The following is a 21,208-nucleotide window of genomic DNA, read 5'->3' as shown; positions in this document are numbered from 1 at the left end:
TTCAACATTCATTTCTGCAGAATTTTGTATTCCAAATTTTTTCTTCCTCTCTTCCCCCTGCCTAAGACAGAAAGCAATCCGATACAGATCAAACATGTACAAACCTTCTAAATGTTTCCATATCTGTCGTGTTATACAAGAAAAATTAGCCCCAAAAGGGGAAAAAACACAAGAAAGAAAAAGCAAACAAACACAACAAAGGTGAAAATGCTATGCTTCAATCCATTGAGTCTCCATAGTTTTCTCTCAGGATTGGGATGACATTGTCCAATCCATCCCACAAATTCTGCAGCCCTTCCCCAATGGATGGGCATCTACTTATATCCAGATCCACCTCTTAAGAGATTCCTCAGTGGTTTTCTGCTAGCTTGGCAGGACGCTCTACTTGTAGGTTGGGCTTGTTTCTTACAGGGAACATCATCTCTGGGGGACGGATAGCTCTGCTGGACTCCACCGGGACTTACTACTCATCAGGCAGCGAGGGTCTCCACTTTCCCTGGTCCAAGGATCTTTTGGCTTGGGGTACTCCTGTTTTTACTGAAAGAATGGGGACCTTTAACCGAATACTAACAGAAGTCTCCCCAACTCTGCTCCTTTGGGGCCTTGTGAAGCTGGCCACCTCCCAGGTTTTAACTTTTCGCCCCCAACTGACTTTCCAGGTGTCAGACAAGCTATTTCTCTTGGAGTGGTAGTTAGCAGCTCTCATTCCAAGCTACCGTGACAGACGGGGGTGGAGAGAGGAAAGAAATTCCCTCCTCACCTCCAGCTTCTAGACGCTGACTACCTCAAACCGCCTCTACTTACATCCGCAGAGGACAGAACTCCAGGACTGGGAAGAAAAAGACCTGCTGTGTTGCTCTGGAAAGTCACTTAACCTGTTATTTTCCTCACCTGTAAAACGGGGGTCACAGCAGCAGCCCCCGCCTCCCCGGCTTGTCGTGAGGACCACCGAATGAGCTAAGTGGGAAGTGCCCGGCCCAGAGGGAGCGCTGTATAAAGGCGCGCAAATCGCTTAATTGCTCTGGGCCTCAGTTTCCCGGCTATGTAAAGGGGTGGGGGTGGGGCAGGCGTGGAACAGATGTTCGTACAGGTTTCCTTCTCGGGCTCCAGGTACAAAGGATAAGCCTAAATGGATGGTAAAAAGGACTTCTCGGGAGGGAGGGTCAGAGAGGTCACGCGACATGTCCAAGTTCAGAAATGGGCGGGAGGAGGGGATTATCTGAACCCGTCGCGGCCCTCCCTCCTCCACGGATCAGCGTCTCCGACCCTCCCCTCCACGCGCGGAACCCCGGGCAGCCCGGAGGTCACGTGACCAAGCCGTCACATGACCCGCTTGTAATTGGGGGGTGGGATGGGGGTGGTGGCGGGGGTAGGAGGGAGTCCGGTTTCTCTCGCCCCGCTGGGGATGGGGCAGCCAATGGCGGCGGGGCGGCCCGGAGCTCTCAGCCAGTAGGGAATGGGGTGGGCGGAGTCTGAGTCTCCAAATCCGGCCGGGGTCCGGTGCGAGTGCGGCGGCCCCGCAGTTTGTGGCCCTGGGCAGTGAGGGGTGCACGCAGGTAAGCGGGGCTGACCCGCCGTCCCCCCCGACCTCCGACGTTTCCTGAGCAGGTGGGGGACTCCGGACTGCGGGACTTTGCTTGGGGAGTGGGGGAGGGGTTAATGGGCTCTCCATGCTTGGAAACTGGGAAGAAGGGCTTTTTAGGGGTTCAGCCTCCAGTGGGGTGCTACTGGTGAGCGGCGCTGCTTCCTCCCCTGGAAGAAGGGGAGCGTGCTTCTGAGATCCCTTTGAAGTTAGCGTCCCGTCCCCCACCTCCTTTTAAACTAGGCACCCTGGCATCCTCTGGGTCACCCTTCCCCCATGCCAGCCCCGTGTACTCGCTTTCCTGGGCTTCGCTTGGCCATGACTTACTAGGGCAGAGTCCCCAGAACCAGGAAGAAGGTAGTGGAGAACCTGTTTCCCCTCCCCCACTTCTGTCCCTAGAGAAGGGGTGAGGAGACTGGCACTGGGTTTACAAGTAAGCCTTGGGTAGCCCGGCACAGCCGCAGGACTGGGTCTCCATCCTTTCCCCATTCCTAGAAACTGCATAAGGACTGAAACCCTTTGGGAGTCTGGGTCAGGGTTCAGCAACTCCCTACTGACTTTCCCTTGGCTGTGGCTCACTCTCCTCGATGCCATTTTACTGCCTGGTGTGCAAGTCGGTTTAGTTGGAGTTGACAAAAACAAAAACAGGAGAAGGGGGACAAGGTTGGGAATTAGTGTTACTAAAATGTGATTCCTCCCTTTGTGCTGTACAGTACAATATACACAACTCCCTTCGGCCTGATTCCTTTTTTGCAAACTCAGTTGTATTTCATCTGTGTTTTTTTTAGGAGGAGCCCCGGGTTGGGCTTGTATGGGGCAGGGCTTCAGGTCCCAAGAGGAAGAGAGAGGAGCAGTTTATGCCAGTAAAAGCTTTCATTTCCCCTTAGGGGAAATAATTTTGTAGAGGCTGGGAACCTAGTGTCTTAGCTGTCTGCCAGTGTAGACCTTAACTTTCAGAGAGGCTGAAAGAAGCCGATGGAACACCTGGCAAGTGTTAATTAAGTGCTTCGGATTTTTCTGGGAAGAAGGGTTATAGATGAGGAAATGAGTTTCATGACTCATCAAAGTGACTTCTGTGATGACCAGAGCAGAGAAGGATGGATCTGGGAGTTTGTGGAGTTTATCTGTGATTGCTCACTACTTCTGTGGTGTCCCAGCTACTGAACTAAATAGGGTTTGGAGGGCTTCATCTCTCCTTGTCCCTCCCCCAAATCATCCTGGGGATATCTGGCTTTCAAAGAAACTTGATCTCTAAGAGGAGGTGAAGGGACAAGAAGGATAGCAACCTCAGAGACCTACCTTGAAGCTGTTCTCCCCTCTCAGACCCCTATCTCATCTGTGGCTTATGTCAGGAAACGATGATGACACATTTTCTTTGCTTGGCTGTTAGTCTTAGTGGCCCTGATTTTTTTTTTTTTTCTTCCTATTCCCTCATCTCCCCATTAATTATTGATGGAGGGGGGTGAGGCAGGTAAACTTAGAGAAATTAGGGACAAAGTTAAAACAGAAACATATCTCAGATTGCAAGAATCTGGCCTCTTTCCAACTTCTGTGTTAGAAACTTGTTTAATTGTTTTCAGTCACGCCCAACTCTTCTGACCTCTTTGGGGTTTCCTTGACAAAGACACTGGAGTGGTTTGCCATTTCCTTCTCCAGTTCATTTGACAGATAAGGAAACTGAGGCAGACAGGTTTAAGTAACTTGTCCAAGGTCACATGGCTACTCAGTTTCTGAAGCTGGGTTTGAACTCTGGGTTTTCCTGGCTCCAGGCCTGGTGCTCTATCCCCTGTGCTGTCTAGCTGCTCCTGATCTTGGAAATAAGTTCCCTAGTACTTCCCAACTTCTTGTCAGTGCAGTGAGAATAACATAAAGCCAACCCCCCCCCCCCCCCAATAGGCTCTTAATCAAGAACTAGGCAAGGGAACCCTTAAAGAATTTCCTGCCCCTACATCTCTCTCTATCCTTTGGGGAAGTTAATGTCACCCTCAGAACCCTTCTTCCCACCTCTCCCCACTCTGTTGAGATGAGTCTCTTTGAACTTGAAGGAAGGGATGACCTAACATGTCTGAGCCAGTACCACTGACATGAGACTCAGTTCCCTCTGCTGACTCATGGGGGAGAGTGCGGGGGATGACAAGAGATAATCGGTCTAGATTGGGGCAGCATTTCAGTGCTGGGGAATGGGCGCCACAGGCCTTGGAGAAGAGACGTCGTAGATGGGCACGAGGGCAGTAGAGAAGGTGGGGCGGGGTGGGAGAGCTGGGAGAGGTTTGTTAGATGTGGACTAGGAGTGTAAACTCTTCTTTAACCCTTGGCCTGTTCAGGATTGGAGGGAGGGGTGTGAGGAGAATGTGGTTGGTGGGGAAAGAAGAGCTTTGACTCAGACTCTTTGTACTTCCCTTTTTGAAAGTTTTCCAACCACATTGTTTCCGGTACAATCATGTGAGCCTTTCCTCAATAAAATAGAGCCTTGAAGCAAGTTTAAACAAGAAAGACTGCTAGGCATGGGGCTAGCAATAGGGAATGGTTCCCTTTGGGGGACCTTTCCATCTGGAACCATCTCCCTACTTCCTCTTACCATATTCCCTTTTCCCTCTTCCCCAGAGTTTAGGTTATAGATGCTTGATCCAGGAGATAAGTTTGAAGGCCAGCTCTGCCACTGGCTACCTAGGAGACCTTGGGCCACATCCTTGAGCCCCTTAATTTCTACATCAATAAAATAAAGGCATTAAACCAGATGACCTCTGAGGTCACTTCCAGTTTCAATTTGTGATTCTGACAGAGGTGTCAGGATGTCCTCTTCATGTCCCCACAGAAGACTCTGAAGAAGTTGGATTTTATCCCCTACTAACCCTATTATGTCCCATGTCCTCTCTGAGACTTCAGGAATCGTGACTGTTCATGTAAGGTTGAGTTCTGGGTGCTTGGAGAGCATAAAAGAGAACCTATGATTAAATTAAGCTTTGGCTTAATTTTGGCTGACAGGTAGATGATGTGGAAGCTGGTGAGCTGGCTGACCCTGGTTACAGGGCTGGTGGCTGGAATTCAATGCCCTGATGGGCAGCTTTGTCCTAAGGCCTGCTGCAGGCGACCAGAAAGAACAGGTTACCATTGCTGTGATTCATCTTGGGTGAGTCCCCATCCTGGTACCCAGGAAGATGTTGCTAATCCCTTCTGACCCTGGCTGCTCCCAAGGTCTCCAGAGTGATTTTGCCAGCTTCTGATTGGTACCCATAATGCTCACAAGTTCAGATTACTAAGCAGACCCATTGGTGAAAGAGTTCTGCTCACCTTGGCCCCCTGGATGTAGAGAGAATGAGAAGGAAATTAAAGAGATCCCTGTAGAGTAAGGAACTGAGCCCCCTCCCATACCTGTTTTTTTTCCCATCTCATTGTCCTCCTTAGGATTCACAGCCATCCGTATCTGTAGCAAAAAATGCACAAGATGGCATCATGTGCCAGGGCGATGCCCATTGTCCCACTGGCTTCTCCTGCGTCCTCACCCCTTGGGGGAACTCCAGCTGCTGCCCCTACCCAGAGGTAAAAACTGAGGGTGCAGGGGTGGCTGAAAGGGGCTGGAGGGAGATGCTTAATAGTCTCTCCTTGTTGCCTCTGGACAATGAGTTCTTCTCTGTCCCTCCCCCCACTTCCAGGCGGTAGCATGTGGTAATGGGCATAGCTGCTGTCCTCGTGGCTTCCACTGCAGCCCAAATGGTCATTCCTGCTTTAAGATGCAAGGTATGGAATAGCTGGGCCTCTGGTAGAAAGGGAGGAAGGGGGAGTGTTGATGGCTGAGGAAGGAATTTACCAGAGGAGGTAGTGAGAGGAAAAAATGCTGGATTTAAATCCTGGCTTTGCCACTTGTTACCAGTGTAACTATGGGCAGATCCCTCTGGGACTCAGTTTTTACATCTGTTCATTGAATGGGTTGGAGAGTGGGGCAGTGAAAACTTCTAGGAAAGTGGGCCCCAGGGAGAACCCACATGTGGGCTTCATGGTCCCCATCTGTTGGGAATGAGCACTAGGAGGGCGGTTTAGCATTAACTTGGTGTACTCATTAGCAGTTTGACACTGGGGGGCACACCTGGCACCAAAGGCAATTTTCCTGGGTGTGGCCCTAGAACAAGTCTGGGGATCCTCCTAGTAACCCTTCCACTCAGTTTTGGCTAGGTGGGAAGAAAAGACGTTTGGGAAGGGGGAGAATTGATCAGTTTAGGGAAAGATCCTGGTTTACTGTTTTAATAGGTGCCAGCTCCAGGGCAGTGAAATGTCCGGACAGCCAATTTGAGTGCCCCAATGACTCCACCTGCTGCGTGATGCTGGATGGCTCCTGGGGCTGTTGCCCTATGCCCCAGGTACCTGTCCTGGAGGACGGGTGGGAAGGGGCGAGGTCTGAATGAGGCACATAAATGATCTAAATCTAAATCTTCCCCAGGCCTCTTGCTGTGAAGACAAAATTCACTGCTGCCCCCAGGGTACCTCCTGTGACCTGGCTCATGCCCACTGCATCACAGCCAGTGGTGGCACCTTCCCATGGGCACAAAAATCCCTTGCTAAAAAGACTCAGCAGGACAGGGAAGGTGAGAAACGGGGGGCAGGGAAGGGGAGTAAGGGCTCATCCTAAGAACTGGTCTGCAGCCAAGGCCTCGTTGGGGGCCTCTTTCAGCGTTAGCCTTTTTCTCTTCTTTCAGCCATGACAGTCACCAACGTGGTTTGCCCAGATGCCCATTCCCAGTGCCCTGAGGGCACCACCTGCTGCCAGCTGCCCAGCGGATCATATGGTTGCTGCCCATTGCCAAATGTGAGTGTGGGAGGAAGCTGGGATTTCACCCCCCTTTCCCTCCCAGGCTGGTGCCCGTCCAGGCCACCTGACTCCAGACTCAGACTTGTGAGCACCGGGGCCTCTGAGCCTGCAGACCCTGACTCTGCCATGCTCTGCCCCCTGGTGGTGAGCATGAGCAACAACCCCAGCCTCCCAGCCTGCCCCCCCAGCCTCCCAGCCTGCCCGAGGCGCTCATACCCAGCCTTCCCCTTCTCCCAGGCGGTCTGTTGCCAAGACCAACTGCACTGCTGCCCCCAGGCCACCATATGCGACCTGCAGGAGGGTAAATGCCTCTTCAAAACAGGAGGTGCCACTGCCCTCCTTACCAAGCTGCCTGCAGAAACAGGTACCTGAGGAGGAGGGGGTGGGGAGGAGGGGGGGCGGTGGGACCAGACTCGCTGCGCCCAGGGCCCCCTTGTCCGGAGAGACAGCGCTCTGTGCCCCTCCCCCACCCGTGCCTAACTGTCACCCGGCCCTCTCCCCCAGTGCAGGAGGTGAAGTGTGATGGACAGATGAGCTGCCCAGATGGCAACACCTGCTGCCGCCTGCAGTCCGGAAGCTGGGGGTGTTGCCCGTTTCCTGAGGTACCTGGGAAAAGTAGAGGGAATGGGAAAGGGGGGGGAGGAACCTCTAACTGGCCTGGCCTCCTGCTCCCCTTGCAGCTCTGGGGGTGACCTTAAGATCAAAGACCGCTCCTTCACCCCCCAGGCCGTGTGCTGCGATGACCACATCCACTGCTGCCCCCATGGCTACACCTGTGACACAGAGGCGGGCCAGTGTAAACAGGGGGCCCTCAGCACGCCATTGCTGAAGAGCAGCACTTCCCTTGCTGCTAGGGACAATGTCCCCTGTGACAACACCACCAGCTGCCCCCCCAGGACCACCTGCTGCCTCCTGGAGTCGGGGGAGTGGGGCTGCTGCCCTGCCCCAAAGGTACAGTGGGGCCCACTGTGTTCTGGGAGGGGATTCTGCATTCCCTCCACTCTCTTCCAGCTCTCTCAGGAGTGAGGGCAATTCCAGAAAAGAGCAAGATGGCAACACTGAGAAAATTCAGGGATTGGCCATGAGCTTCTCCCCTCCTAGACAGCATTGTCCTGAGTCCTTGCCCTTCCTCCTCCCCCAAACTAGGCCGTGTGCTGCCCTGACCACAAGCACTGCTGCCCCGAAGGCTACGTCTGTCACCCAGAGGGCTGTAAGAAGGAGCACCATATAGTGCCCTGGCTGCCCAAGAAGCCGGCCTCCCAACTTGTGGCCTCTGGCTCTGTGGATTGTGACCAGCACACCAGGTGCCCGGATGGACAGACCTGCTGTCCCAGCCTTCGAGGGGGCTGGGCCTGCTGCCAGCTTCCCCACGTGAGTCTCAGCCCCCAGCCCCCCTCCCTAGGTGGGGCTCTCTTCCTCCTGTCCTGGGGTCTGCCAGGGCAAAGGGGCAGTGGGAGTTCCTTTCCTTGGGTTAAAGGTAGCTTCTGGGGACCATTCTCTGTGGAAGTGAGGAGGAGGGGAAGCCAGAGCCCAAGAATCTCATGCTGATTTCTTCCAGGCTGTGTGCTGTGAGGATCGTGAGCACTGCTGCCCGTTGGGCTATACCTGCAATGTGAAGGCCAGGTCCTGTGAAAAACAAGGCTGGGAAAAGCCCCCTATCTCCTCCCAGGCCCTGACAGTGGGGATGGACGGCGGGGATGTGCAGTGTGAGGGCAGGAGCTACTGCCATGCCCACCAGACCTGCTGCCCAAACAAGGCAGGGCGCTGGGCCTGCTGCCCACTGGAAAAGGTCTGTCTGTTCTCTCCCCCCCCCCCCCCCCCCCCATCCCTGCCTGCTCCCTGATGAAGAGCCTCGTGGGCCTCATGTGCTGTCTTTCTCCCTGCAGGGGGTGTGCTGTCCTGATGGCCTGCACTGCTGTCCCAGTGGCTTCCACTGTGGGGCCAAGGGCACCAAGTGTTTTCGAAAGAAGAAGCTTCGGTGGGATAACCTCTGGAAGCTGCTATGAACGGGATAGATGCTCGCCGTTCTCCTCTAGGCACTCAGCCCCAGCTGTAAGGATGCTGCCTGGGGGAGTTCATCACTCAAGCCTCCTCAGCTGTGGCTTCCCCCACACTGGGTCTTCTCAGCCCCTTCCTCTCCTCGTTCCTCATCATGGTCATTCAACTTCCTGGCCGCAAGGCCAGTCCGGGCTTTTCCCCTCAGCTCTCCACCTCAGCCCCCAAGGGTATTGGGGGGCAGCACAGAGCCAGAGGCAAGCCTTTGCGCTATGATTTTCTATGGCGCTAGTCATCTGAGTTGGGGGGAGGTTCCTCTGGACTTTGAGGTTCCATTTGTCTGACTGCTCTTTCCTCCTGTACCCAAGGGGGATGTTTGAGAGGGGATGACACCGCAATAAAATTTATACAGTTTGTTAAGATGCTTGTCTATTGCTGGGCTGGGCCTGGGCAAGGGGCACCGCCTCAGCCGGCACTGACCTCTCCCCTTCCAAGGGGCCTTCTGGACTTATGCTGTTTGGATAAGCCCATCTCCTTCAGTCCCTCCCTCCTCCTTTCCTCTCCAAGAAAGAAAAATGCAGCATCGTCAGTCAGAGTCAATCATATTTATGTATTGTCTCTCAAGCCAGCCTCTTGGTTCCCACCGTCTCTCCCAATGCAGCCTGCCCGGGGCACTCCTGGCAGTGGCCTAGACCAGGTTCTAGATGATGTGGTGCTAACTTTGCAGGCTGGTGAATGAGCAGCACGCATGCCACCCCCTCCCTCCCTCCCCTTTCCCCCACTCCTGCCCAGGGGTCCCGTTCTCGCTAGAGCTCCCCCTCCCCTCCCCCAGCTTGGACCAGTCTCCCTACCCCATCTTCCCCACAATAGAGCTTTCTATATACAGGGTATTGTACAAGCGATGGGAGTCTCTTCCTCCCCCTGCCTCCAAGAGGGCTCGGTGGTTTTTCAGGATTTGGGGCCTGGTACCTTAAAAGTCCCAGCCCCTCCTCCTGAGGGGCTGCCAGGGAGAAAAGGCACTTGGGGGGGGGGACCCCCGGAGGAGCGTGATATGCTGGGAAGGGACAAAGCTCTCCCCTCACGCTTGCCCCCCTTCCCCCGGCCTCCGTTTCCCTCCCAGCCGCCCTGCCCGTACCCCTGCGGCTTCCTCCTGGCCACTGCCCGGTCCCCGGGGAGGGGAGAGGGGCAGCCCCCGGCCCCCTCCCACCCAGACGCCCCCGCACAGGCGGAGTGCTTCGCCAGGCGCCTCTCCGAGGCTGGCCCCGCCCGCTGGGCGCCGGCCACCACCTGTCCCCGGCGCGGCTGGGTTAGAGGGCCCGAGCCTGGGGCGCCCCAGGGGAGCGGCTACTTAACATTGAACACCATCAGCGGCCTCTCCTCCCTCCTCTGCCAGGGGCTCTTCTTGTCCCCCGCCTCGTCGCCCGCCTCGGCGCCCAGCTCGTCCTCGGGGCTGGTGAGCGAGTCCCGCCGCAGCTCGCTGGCGCTGCTGCGGGAGCTGTCTCCCCGGCTGCGGCCCCGGCCCCTGGGCACCGTGGCCGCCCGGCCCTCGGGGGCTACCGCCTCGTCCAGCAGCGGCGTCAGGGAGTTGTCCTCGGGCGAGCAGAGGCCCGTGCGGCTCTCGCTGCTGCTGGGCTCCGTGTCCTCGCTCAGGGCCAGGCGGGGCGGGGCCGGCGGCGGCGCGGGGGCCGCGGCCCCGGTCTTCCCCCCGGGGGCCCTGCGGCCGGCGCCGGGGCAGGGGCCGGGCCTCGTGCACGTCGACGCCCGAGTCCAGGCTGGCGTCGGTGCTGCGCCCGCCGCCGCCGCCGCCTGCCTGCAGGTCGATGTAGGAATGGCGCACTTGCGAGTTGGAGCGCCCGTCCAAAGACACGAACCAGGCCCGGGGGTGGGGCTTCACCCCCAGCTCCAGCAGCTTCTTCTCCGTGAGGGCCTGCAGCTCTCCGTTAAGTTGGGCCATGGTGGACTCGTTGAAGAGCACGGGGATGGTGACGGAGCCGCTGACCGGCGCGGACCGGGCGCCCGCCCAGCTCTCTGCCCCCTCACCGCCTGCGCCCGGGTGGCCCTGCAGGAGCTGGCGCTGGGGGTCGGGCTGCGGGAAGGGACGGGCCGGGCCTTGGGCGGCCCCTTCGGCCGGGGCCGACTCATCTCCCGAGGCCGCCCCCGACTCCCCCAGCCTTACGTAGTGGGCGGGGATGACCAGGGTGGGCATGACGTTGCGGTAGACGCTGTCCTTCAGGTGGTCGATGGACCCGCAGAAGATCAGCTGGCCAGCTTGGCTGAGGGACGGGGGGCGCGACAGCTGGTCCACAGACTGGGAGAGCAGGAAGTCGGGGGCCTTGCCTTCCGCCGGGGCCTTGTGCCCTAAGAAGTGGTCAAAGGGTGAGGGCAGCGGAGGGGGGGATGGAGGGTCATGGATGTAGGGGGCCCCTCCCGGGGCTCCTCGGCGGTACTCGTCCAGGCTTGGCTCTAGCCCCCCGGGACCCTCCACGGAGCGGGCTCCTTTCAGGCCTGAGCCCTCGGGTCCCCGCGCACAAGGGGGTTCTGCCGAGGCTCGGCCAGCTGGACGGGGCTTGGCACGGAAGAAGTCATCTCGAGAGCCGGCCAGGTCGCGGGAGCTGGAGAAGGCTGAGTGCAGGGCCCCGGGGGGCGGCGCTTCTGGGTCCCCTGAGGAGGGGGGCTCCAGGGAACCCCCACAGATCAGATGGAGCTGGGACATGGAGGTGGCCTGGTCCTTCTTGTTGCTTTCCAGGGGCCCAGAGAGAGGCAGCTTGTGCAGCTGCTGCCGCGGCTTCAGGCAGCGCCTTCTGTGGAGGAAGGGGACACGGCATGGGCACTGGGGAAAGGGAAGAACCCCCTAGAAATGGCCTTTCCCCTGAGGCGTGAGCAGGAGGGGCTGGGATCTGGCCTGAGGGCTAGGAAAGCTTCCTGGTCAGAGCGGGAAGTGGACAAGGAAATGGCAAGTCGCCAAGAAAATCCCACCCACAGTATGGAGCACGGGGTCACCGAGAACTAAACAACAACGGGCAGGAAAGGGGGGAGGGGGAGCATGTGCTAGGGAATGGAGCTGAGGGACCAGGGAATGTGCAAAGGAGGATATCCAGGGAGGGGAAGAAGGCTGGGGCATCTGGGAGGGGTAGTGATGAGGGGTGGGTGGTCCCACCCCTCCTCCTTGGCTCCCACCCAAGGTATCTGAAGGATTGTGAGGGAGGAGGTGTCCCAGGGCTACCAGGGGCTTGTGAGAGAAGTGGCTGAAGGGCACAGAGGAAGGAAGAGGGGTTGGGGTGCCGGGTCTGGGAACTGCCCTCCAACCTGCAGTAGTAGATGAGGAGGCAGAGCAGACTGAGCACAAGCAGAGCTAGGGCCCCCAGGATGGTGAGCAGGAAGATGGTGTGGTAGGTGCTGATGTCTTTGATGCCCGATGTCACAGTCACCAATCCTGTGCCTGGGAAGAGGCAGAGCCAGATAAGGAAGGAGGGACGAGGGGGGACCCAACCTCTCATCCCCTTCCCCAGCTTTCTCTAGCTGCTCATGTCTGAGACACAGGACAGGCCCCACAGCCTTCCTTATACACCTACTCAGGCGGTCAAAATCCTTCAGTCGTCCTCTGTCCGGCATTCGAGGCCTTTCACAAATGAGTACCACCCTAACTCTCCAGCCTTCTCATCAACTATTACTGCCTTTCCTATGCTTTACACTCTAGCTAGGGGACACCGTGTATAAAATGCTGGACATCTTCCTGAGTTTGTCTGGCCTTACTATATGACCTTAAGCAAATTTCCTTGTCTTTAATGGCCTGGAGAAGGAAATGGCAACCACTTCAGTGGCTTTGCCAAAAAAAACCCAAATGGGGTCACAAAGAGTCTGACATGACTGAAAAATGACTGAACAACAGTAAACTGCCCTGGGATGCCCTATACATACATACTTATATATGTGTATGTACACATACACACATACATATATGTGTGTATATATATATCACCTCTTTTACTTACACTCTTCCCTAAGACTAAGATGCCTTCCAAGATCCTTCATTATTTCTTTGCATTTCTATTCATTTTTAAAAACCTTCAGAGGCTACATTGCCATGTAGACGTCTTTCTCTGGTCCCTCCCTTACCTCCCAACCCCAAATATAATAAGCTCTTGCCCCTCGGACCAACCTCTCTGATACATCCATCTCTCATAATTCTATCTGCATGTGTCTTATCAGCAGTGGACTGCAAGGTCCAGGACAGAAGAGACTATGTTCTGTGTAAGCTAGCTATCAGGGCAGCGAGGTGGTGCGGTGGTTAGAGCACTGGCTCTGGACTCCGGAGAACCTGTGTTCACATGTGGCCTTAGACATTTACCAACTGTATCATTTAACTGCCATTGCCTCCCCCAGCAAAAAAAAAAAAAAAAAAAAAAAAAAAATCTAATTTGTTGCCTCCAAAGGCCTCACACAGTGCTCTGTGAAGAGAGATTTCTCCTCTTCAGTCCAGGAGTGGAAGGATAATGACTTTGCAGTCCACCACTGCTACTTCAGAAATGTGTGATCCTGGCCAAGTCCCTGAAGTTTTTTGTTTCAGAGTTGAAAAAACTCAAGAGTTGAGAAAAGAGGCTGAGTCATGATGAAGGGGCAGAGATAAGAGGGGGAGGCAAGGAGGAGAGGTGCCTCGGTTTCTTCAGGTGTAGAGCGAGAGGCTGGGCCAGCGGACCCTTTCAGCTCTGAGCCTGTGAACCGATGATCCTTCATGTCCCTTTCAGCAGAGCCCCCAGCCTCTCCTCTAGGGAGCCCTGCCAGCCCCTGTCCAGGGCTAGGGCTGGCCTTCTCCCCCCTCTCCCCACTGGCTCCTCACCAGAATAAGCAGGGGAGGCCAGGGCAGCGGCCCAGTAACCCAGCTGAGGGGAGACAAAGGTCCAGTAGAGCTGTCGTCCTTCCTTTCTGATCATTCCTGTCCCATTCCGTACCCAAAGTCCTGAGGGCAGAAAAACAGTCAAGGAAATCAGGGGAGTCTGACCTCCCTCCCTGGCAATGCTCCCCTTTCTTGCTCCTTTCCTCTCCTCACCCATCTGGCAACGGCCCTGCAGCCCAGAACTTACCGCTCTTGGGGTCAAATCTCCAGGCGGGGACACTACTGGTGGCAAGGGCTCGAGGTCCCGGGGGGAGGGGCAGTGAGAAGTGGACGGGCCCTGACAGAGGCACCTCGGTGCCATTGCCAGTCAGCAGGTGCACGCTCACTGCAGCCAGGGGCGTCAGCTCCAGCCAGGAACTGTTGACTGCGGGAGGATGAGGATATAGGGATGGAGGTGGGAAATGCAGCCACATCAAATAGATACCCCCCTTCTCTCACAGAACCCTCACTGAGGTCATCTTCAACTCTCCCAAAGCTGCCTTACCTGAACTGTTGCCTTCAGTGCCCAGGAAGGCAGGGAAGGCTCTCATTTCCTGTTCTGTGTTGGCAGGGGTAAGTGAAGCCCAGAGTTGGCTGTAGGTGGAGCTTCGGGGCAGGCGAGCTGCCCGGCGCTGGAACTGAACCCACGGCTGCGAGCGGGCACCTGGGATGGGCAGACAGGGACACAGAGGGACGAGCGAGGAACCGGTGTTTGCAGACTACACACTGTCTCCCTATCAGCATGTATGAGTGTGTGTGTCTATACATGTGGGCATACACCTGTGTCTGTACCTGGCCTATGTGAGCTCTAATCTTATCTGTGACAGCCCCAGGAAGCAGCGAGTCTGGAAGAGCCAAGCTCCAGTGCTGCTGATGAGCAGCAGGAATTGCCCAAGTCACTCAGCCTCTAACCAGCCTCAGTCTCCTCAAGGCTGAATCCGTTTGAGCCTGTATCTCTCTGTATCCCCAGCACGTTACACAAGTCCTGTCACAGGATGTTTAGCCATGTCCACCTCACTTTCCATGGGGTTTCTGGGCAAAGATACTGGAGTGGTTTGCCATTTCCTTCTCCAGCGGGGAAGTGACTTGTTCAGGGTCACACAGCCAGTAAGTATCTGACGCCACATTTGAACTCAGGTCTTCTTGACTACAGGCTCAGCGCACTGAGCCATCCAGCCGTCCCCATCTGTCCCCCAGAAAGTGATAATAAATGCTGGTTGACTCGACTTGGAGTCAGGAGGACCTGGAATTTGAGGGATGGAGTTGGAGGAGGCAGTAAGAGTCCATTCTAGGTAAAGAGTATTGTATTACCAAGAGCAGGGAGACAGGAAAGGACAGGTTAAGAATAAAGTAGTGTAGAGAATATGTTTGTTTATCTGGAATGTTGACTACCTAACAGTATGTGAGATGGGGTCAGATTAAAGTCAGGCTTTGTAAGTTCTGTACTTCATGGGGAGCTACGGAAGATGATTGAGTAGAGGAGTGGTACATTAGCAAGACTGCTAAGGTAGTAGTATATGAAGGATGCATTGGAGTAGGGATAAAGTAGAGGCCAGAAGACCATTTAGGAGGTTAGCACCATAGTTTAAGCAAAAAGAGAAGGGGGCGGGGGGCAGCTAGATGGCAAAGTGGACCGGCCCTGAAGTCAAAAGGACCTGAATTCAAATCCAGCCTCGGATATTTAATACTTATTAGCCGTGTGATCCTGGACAAGTCGTTAACCTTAACTGCCTCTCTCTCACACACACATAAATAATAATAATTTTAAAAAGAGAGAGATGAGAGCTTGAGGAGTGAAAGGGAGAGTCCCATAGAGGATGTATAGTTCAGTGCTTGATGGTTGATTGAAGGTTTGTGGAGGAGACTGTGATTTGGGGATGGGGGTACCATTGAAAACGATAATAAGGAAGGAGAGCTTCCTTGGAGCTGAGGAGACTTGTGTCATGTGCTCCAGGGGAAAAGGTCAGTCAGGATTCTGGGAGCAAGAATAGAGGAGGCCATGTTACCTGGGGAGCCCAGCAGAATGTGCACAAGGTCCTCATAGAGGATGAGGGTGGCAGGACGTTCAGGAAGCAGGTAGAGGCTGACGGAGGCATACACTGTAAGAAAGGGAGGCGTCATCTGTTCCAGTGGGGTGCTTCTCCAAGGCTACATCCCCCTGATTTCCCACCCACCACAAGGAACTCCTTTCTTAAGGTTTCCTTCTTCTGATCAGTTTAGGAGCTTAAGATGCATATTTGCATCCCCCCCCCCCATCCTTCCCCACTTCCTCTAGATCGAGGTATTTCCCAACTGGGGGAAGGGAAAAGGACCCCTCCCCCTGCACTCCCACAGCTTTGTAAGTTATCTGGGCCCCACCAGGCCCAGCTTGGGTTGCAGCTGCTCCAACAGCAGGGGCCCCTCAAGTCTATTTTGGGAAGGGGCTGAGGGTCAGCTGGTCAGAGAGGAGGGGAAATAATGCTCTCTTCCAGCTCCACCCAGCACACCCACACTCACAGGGCAGCTTGTCGACTCGCCAGGGCACTGAGTTGGTGAGGAAGCCAGGCCGGGCAGCAGTGACCAGGACCCAGGTGCCCAGGCGGTAGTTGAGAGGTAGCGTGGCCACCCCCTCTGCATCTGTGGTTCCTGTGGCCAGCAGGGTCCGATTCCCAAAGACATCAACAGAGGCCCGTGCTAGAGGGGCTAGTTCCCCACTGACATACACCTGGACCTTGATGAGTACCTCTGTGGGGAGAGATAAGAGTCAATCAAGGTCTAGGAGGTCCGGAGGCTGGGAAATCAAGAACTGGGGAGCTGTCCAGGCTGAGAGATAAATATGATGTGGGACTGTAATGAGAGAGGTAGAGGACAGTCAGGAATTTAGGGAGGCATGGCAGGAGAGATAAAATGTATGAAAAGGTGGGAAAGGGGGACTTATATTAGCGGGATGGCAGTCCAAGAGCTACAGAACACTATTTGGAGAGAGAAGATTTGGCAAAAGGAGAAATGGTTTGAATACAGAGCAATCAAGTGCAGGGAAAAGGTTGAGAGACAGGTTTAAGGCGAGAACTGAGGAACCTCCGATGAGAGAGTGAGAAGCCAGGCAGAGTGGTATAAAGGGCTGAGGGATCCAGGTGGAGGAAAAATTGAAAGGAGGGATTTCAGAGATTAGATAACTTAAGATGGAATTTGTGCTTGGAAACATAAATTACTCATCCAGTCCCCAAGTCACAGATCCTGCAATTCATGCCTCCAGAGAATCCTTTGGTTTGTGGTCCCCAACAGACTCCAGCACTGGGGTTTCCTTCTTTTGCACTCATGGGAACCCTTCAATTTCTAGATGTGTCTCCTGGCACTTCCTAACCCACAGTTTGCCCTTCCCTGGGAGCTGGCCAGCATCACCCACCCCCAGCCAAGCTGTTGTTGCTATGACAATGCCCTCATTCCTCCTGGGAGGGCTCTGTGTAGGAGCTGGGGCCCCAGGGGAAGGGAAAGAGGGGGGGTGGGGAGATTGTTACCAGAACATAGGGGGAGGGATCCCAAGTGTCCTGCCTGCTCTAGCCAGACATTCCCTACACACACACACACACACACACACACACACACCTTGGGAGTTCAAAGTTCCTCAAAGTTCAGTCTGCTAACCTTAAACATTTATCCTCTGCTCCTATCTGGCCAAGAGCTGAAAATGTCCTACAAAGAGCAAGCATTTTTAAAGATCGGTGATGGGCTGGCAAAATGGGAGTAGGACTAGGCAACACATGAAAAACTGAGGTGCAGGATCAGGGGCCTGGATAATCCAAGCTAGTCTGTTTTAGGGGAAATCCTGATCTATAAAGAGATGATATTAGATTAGAGGGTTTCTGAAGGGTTCTTAAGATGATGTTTTTGAATCTGAGTTGTCATTATTTTGATAACTGTATTTTAATACAATTGGTTTTCTTTGCAAACCTACATATTTTTATTTTATGCATTTAAAAACATTATGCTGGGAAGGAGTCCATAGACTTCTTCAGATTGCCAATGGGGCCGTGATATTGAAAAAGTTCGACAATCCTATTCCATAGCTAGGATCAGTAGGGGCAGGTTCTGAAGGTGGAGTATGAGAGCTCACTTGGTTGTCAGAAGCACCCAGAGTGACTGACAAGTGCTTCCTAGATTTGACATCTAGCTCCTGGGCATGTGTGGCTAGGCCTGCCCCTGGCATCCTAGCCCAGCCACACATGCCCAGGAGCTAGTCTTTCTCAAAGCTTCCAACCCTGATTTTCCTATTCCTGCTCTGTAGAGGTCTACAGGGGTCAGTCTCCTCCCTACCCTGGAATTCTCACCTAGCTCTTCCTGGTAAAAGCCTCTTTGAGTCCCTCACTGTGATGATCCCCAGAGATGGCAGGGCCCCTCAGTCTCAGGAGGAATTCAGAGAAGCTTTTAGTGGGGTTGGGTCTTGTTGGGAACAGCTGGACTCAACAGCTGGGAGATCTGGGGTGGGGAGAAAGGGGACACTTGGGGGTCTGGAATGTAGCCACTTTAGGGAATGTCCCAGGCTCCAGGGCCTCAGCCTCTGAGGGTTTCCCAAAAAGGCAGCAGCATTCAAAAGGAATGGACCAGAGATAGGGGTGAGGGAAGAGACAGAGACAGACAGAGAGACACATATGCACAGAGACAGAGCCAGGGAGAGAGAGGCCCACACAGAGAAACAGAGAGATAGAGAGGGATAGAGAAAAGGAAAGGGACAGAGAACACACACACAGACAGAGAGTCACACAGAGAGAGAGAGAGAAGGAAAGGGAGAGGGAATGGGAGAGGGAGAGGAAGGTCAGAGAGAAAGGGAGACAGAGACATAGAGAAAGAGAGGCAAACATACACAGAAAATAAACTGAGGATTTACCAAGAGCTAAAGTGATAACTAAACCAAATATCTTAATCCTCATTCCACAGCTTAAGAACTCCTCAGTAGGGTTTTGGGGCAGGCCCACATCCTGGACTCTGCTACTGCCCATTCTCTATCCCTATCCTGATACACTAGAATCTGACAAATAGCCAAGAATCCTGTACACCAAGGAGACTTTTCCCTTGGGAGACTGATGAGAAAGAGGCTATGTCATAGCAGCAGAAATCCCCAATATTTGAGGGTGGGAAAGGAGTATTCCAGTTTAGAAGATATCTGAGATATCTACCATCCTAAGGAGACAGTCATAAGCTCTCAGTCTCCCTGTGACCCCGGTTATCCCTGGTTTGTCATGGAGAAGTACTTTTCTCAACTTCCCTGCAATCCCAGGTTCTTCCCCCACCCCCAATACTTAACTTACTACATTTCATTTTTACCAACCCCCAGGGGCTCAGCTCTGTCTTTTTCCAGAAGGAAATCCTGTACCCTTTCCCAGCCAGACACCCCCTCCCCCTCTGCTTTTCCTGCTGAGCTCTTGGGGGAGGGAGGGGAAATACTGTGCTCAGAACAGCAAGTCAACCTTTCTCCTACACCCACCCCAAGTCCAAGAGGTTCAGGAGGTGGAGAAGGATTGAGGGAGTCACCTATTTGATGGGGGAAAAAGGTGAATTCCACCCCAATCAGCACAGACTCCCCCTTTATGGGAGGGAGAGAAGAGGGGCAGCAGCTGAGGTGTGTGTATATATGTGTGTGAGGAGGAGGATTAAACACATCCGGCCAGGGATGGGCAGGGACCAAATAATGGGCGCCCAGTGCAGGAGCCCTGTCAAGGGAGCTTGGGAGGAAGTCTGTTTCTTTCCCCCAATCATCCTTGTAAGGAGAAGGAGATGAGGGGAAAAGGGAGGAGGTACCTAGCGTCTATATCACCTTACAAACCTGAGCCCAAGCAAGTGTCTCCTCCGTGAGGGGAGGAAAATGTAGGGAAACTGAGGCACAAGAGGGAAGAATGATCCAGTCTAGGTTAGTTAGGACTCAGGCCACCAGCCTCTCACGCCTCCTATTTTCCTTCTTGTCCCATAGTACAGTTCCCACTGTAGGTAGATCTATGATTTCCAATGTAGAATTCACTGATGGGTCTCAGAGAGTTCACAAGGAATGCAGGCTCCTGACTTCCTCCTGTTCTAATGTCCTAACTTCAACAAAAATATGCTCCTTCTTCGTCAACACTAATTTCGAGATTGTACATCCCTACATTCAATCCTGTCTCGAGGTGGGAGGTGGTCTTAGAGCGCAGAAAGAAGGGGGAGAACCAATGGGGCTATCCAATGTGTAACAGTGGGCTGGTGTCGGGGCCCAGAAGGTAGGGGGAGGAGGGAACCAATGTGGGTATCCAATATCTAACAGTGGGCCTGGGGTCAGGGCCCAGAGGGGACCAAGGGTGACCCAACATCTACCAATGGGGTTATTTGGGGGGATGGTGGAGAGGGATGGGGGACCAACTGAGGGATCTCCACACTTAGCAAAGGAGTGGGTGTCAGGCCTCTGAGGGGACAGAGGGGAGATCAACGGGGGACCCCTCATCTAGTAGCAAAATGGGTATCTCAGGCAGACAATGGCTCCGGCAAGATTTGCCTGGGTGGGCCAAAGGGGGAAGAAACCTATAGCGGGAGGGGGTTTTGGGGAGCCCCTGCCCTCCCCCATTGTGTCTCCCTTCCCAACACCTCGGCCCCGCCCCTGCTCCCCATTGCCCCTCCAGCATAGGATCCACGCCCTCCAATGGAGCGAGGATATCTCCCTGGCCCCCTCCCCCCAGCTCCAACAGCTTTCTGGGTGTCCTAGGGGAGGGGGCTGGGGTGGGATTTGGGGCTGCAGGAGAATGGAGGAAGAGAGAACGGGGGGGGGTTCTGCAGGGAGGATGGGGGCCTGGAGAGGCTGCGCTGCCCTGCAGCCGCCCCGGGGGCCTCTGTACTTACCCTGTGGGTTGGGGGGCTCCGGAGGGGACTTGCCCCGGGCTCGGGAAGCGTCTCCAAGGAGCAACGGCAGCAGCAGCAGCAGCAGACGCCCGCTCCGCGGCGGCATCCTGGTAGCCCCGGCAGCTAGCGGCCCATCTCGTCCGCCCGCCGCCCGCTGCCCGCTGCCCCTGCCGCTGCCGGCCCCCGAGCACAGGCACAGGCACAGGCACAGGCCCGGCCACCGCCCGCCCCTCCCTCCTCCTCCTCCTCCTCCTCCTCTTCCTCCTCCTCCTCCTCCTCCTCCGGCAGACAGCCCGCAGCCCCCGCCCCGCGCAGCCCCGCTCCGCCGGCTCCCCGCGATTGTCTCAACCCGCCCGCCGGCCCCCCCTGCAGGCCGCGCCCGGCAATGCCGCCCCCTCCTCTCTCTTCCCCTCTCCTCCTCACGCCCCCACCCCATCGGGTCCCATCACCTCGCACACTCATCCTCCTTCCGACAATATCCCGGCCCCCGATAACAGCCTCCAGCCTCCTAGTTGCAAGGGAACCCTGAGGTCAAGTTCAGTCTTACATTCATCTCTACAAGGTCCCTGACCAGTGGTGGTCCAACTTCTGAGGGAACTTCCTGTGGCAGGGAGACAGTTCACTATTTAGGGGGGCAGTCCGCCGGTCTGCCCTTCCACCCACCCACTCATCCATCCATCCATCCATCCATCCATCCATCCTTCCTTCCTTCCTTCCTTTCTTCCCTAGATTGGATTCTGAGCCACTTTATGCCAAAATCTTCCTCACTTTAAACTTCCTTCGATTAGCTCTCATCCTATTGCCTCATTCTTATGCTGAAACACAGACTAAGACTGTGACTTTCTTATATTTGAAGGCAGAGCTCTTTCTTTCACCTACCCCCAGACCATCTAGTACAACTAACCTCCTCCCCTTGTGTCTATCTGTCCATCTCACTTTATCTGTCTCACTTTCTCTTTTTTTCCTAAGAGCCAGGGAAGTTGTGACAATAACTAGCACAGTAATCATATTTGTCCAGTCACATAGCATTTATATATGACTTTAAGGTTCATGTTCCCTGTGAGATGAGTATCATTATTATTCCAATTTTACAGAGAAGGAAAATAGAAGTAAAGAG

At 54.8% G+C, this 21,208-nt stretch overlaps 2 protein-coding genes across 3 annotated transcripts; one reads left to right on the top strand and one right to left on the bottom strand.

Moving 5' to 3' along the window:
• The first annotated feature begins 1,456 nt into the window (after positions 1 to 1,456).
• Positions 1,457 to 8,801, top strand: GRN (granulin precursor). 2 transcript variants are annotated; one of them, XM_012548425.3, is made up of 13 exons: positions 1,457 to 1,556; positions 4,568 to 4,712; positions 4,988 to 5,122; positions 5,236 to 5,320; positions 5,828 to 5,937; positions 6,018 to 6,162; positions 6,274 to 6,383; positions 6,624 to 6,750; positions 6,891 to 6,988; positions 7,113 to 7,337; positions 7,533 to 7,757; positions 7,945 to 8,175; positions 8,273 to 8,801. In XM_012548425.3, the coding sequence occupies exons 2-13, from the start codon at positions 4,572 to 4,574 to the stop codon at positions 8,390 to 8,392; spliced, it is 1,752 nt and encodes a 583-aa protein (XP_012403879.1). In that variant the 5' UTR covers positions 1,457 to 1,556; positions 4,568 to 4,571; the 3' UTR covers positions 8,393 to 8,801. The 2 variants fall into 2 exon arrangements, with proteins under 2 accessions (XP_012403879.1, XP_003768448.1); XM_003768400.4 differs by having other exon boundaries at positions 1,468 to 1,608.
• A 166-nt stretch (positions 8,802 to 8,967) lies between these two features.
• FAM171A2 (family with sequence similarity 171 member A2) lies at positions 8,968 to 20,329 on the bottom strand. The gene is given in 9 exon segments (XM_031966014.1): positions 8,968 to 10,098; positions 10,100 to 11,182; positions 11,688 to 11,820; positions 13,219 to 13,338; positions 13,463 to 13,639; positions 13,760 to 13,918; positions 15,261 to 15,353; positions 15,751 to 15,978; positions 20,092 to 20,329. Coding segments are annotated over 9 exon segments (2,472 nt in total). The 5' UTR covers positions 20,198 to 20,329; the 3' UTR covers positions 8,968 to 9,725.
• Positions 20,330 to 21,208: the final 879 nt, after the last annotated feature.

This window comes from Sarcophilus harrisii, chromosome 4 (assembly GCF_902635505.1).
Source record: "Sarcophilus harrisii chromosome 4, mSarHar1.11, whole genome shotgun sequence".
NCBI lineage: Eukaryota > Metazoa > Chordata > Mammalia > Dasyuromorphia > Dasyuridae > Sarcophilus > Sarcophilus harrisii.
This window is presented reverse-complemented; position numbering and strand designations above follow the sequence as displayed.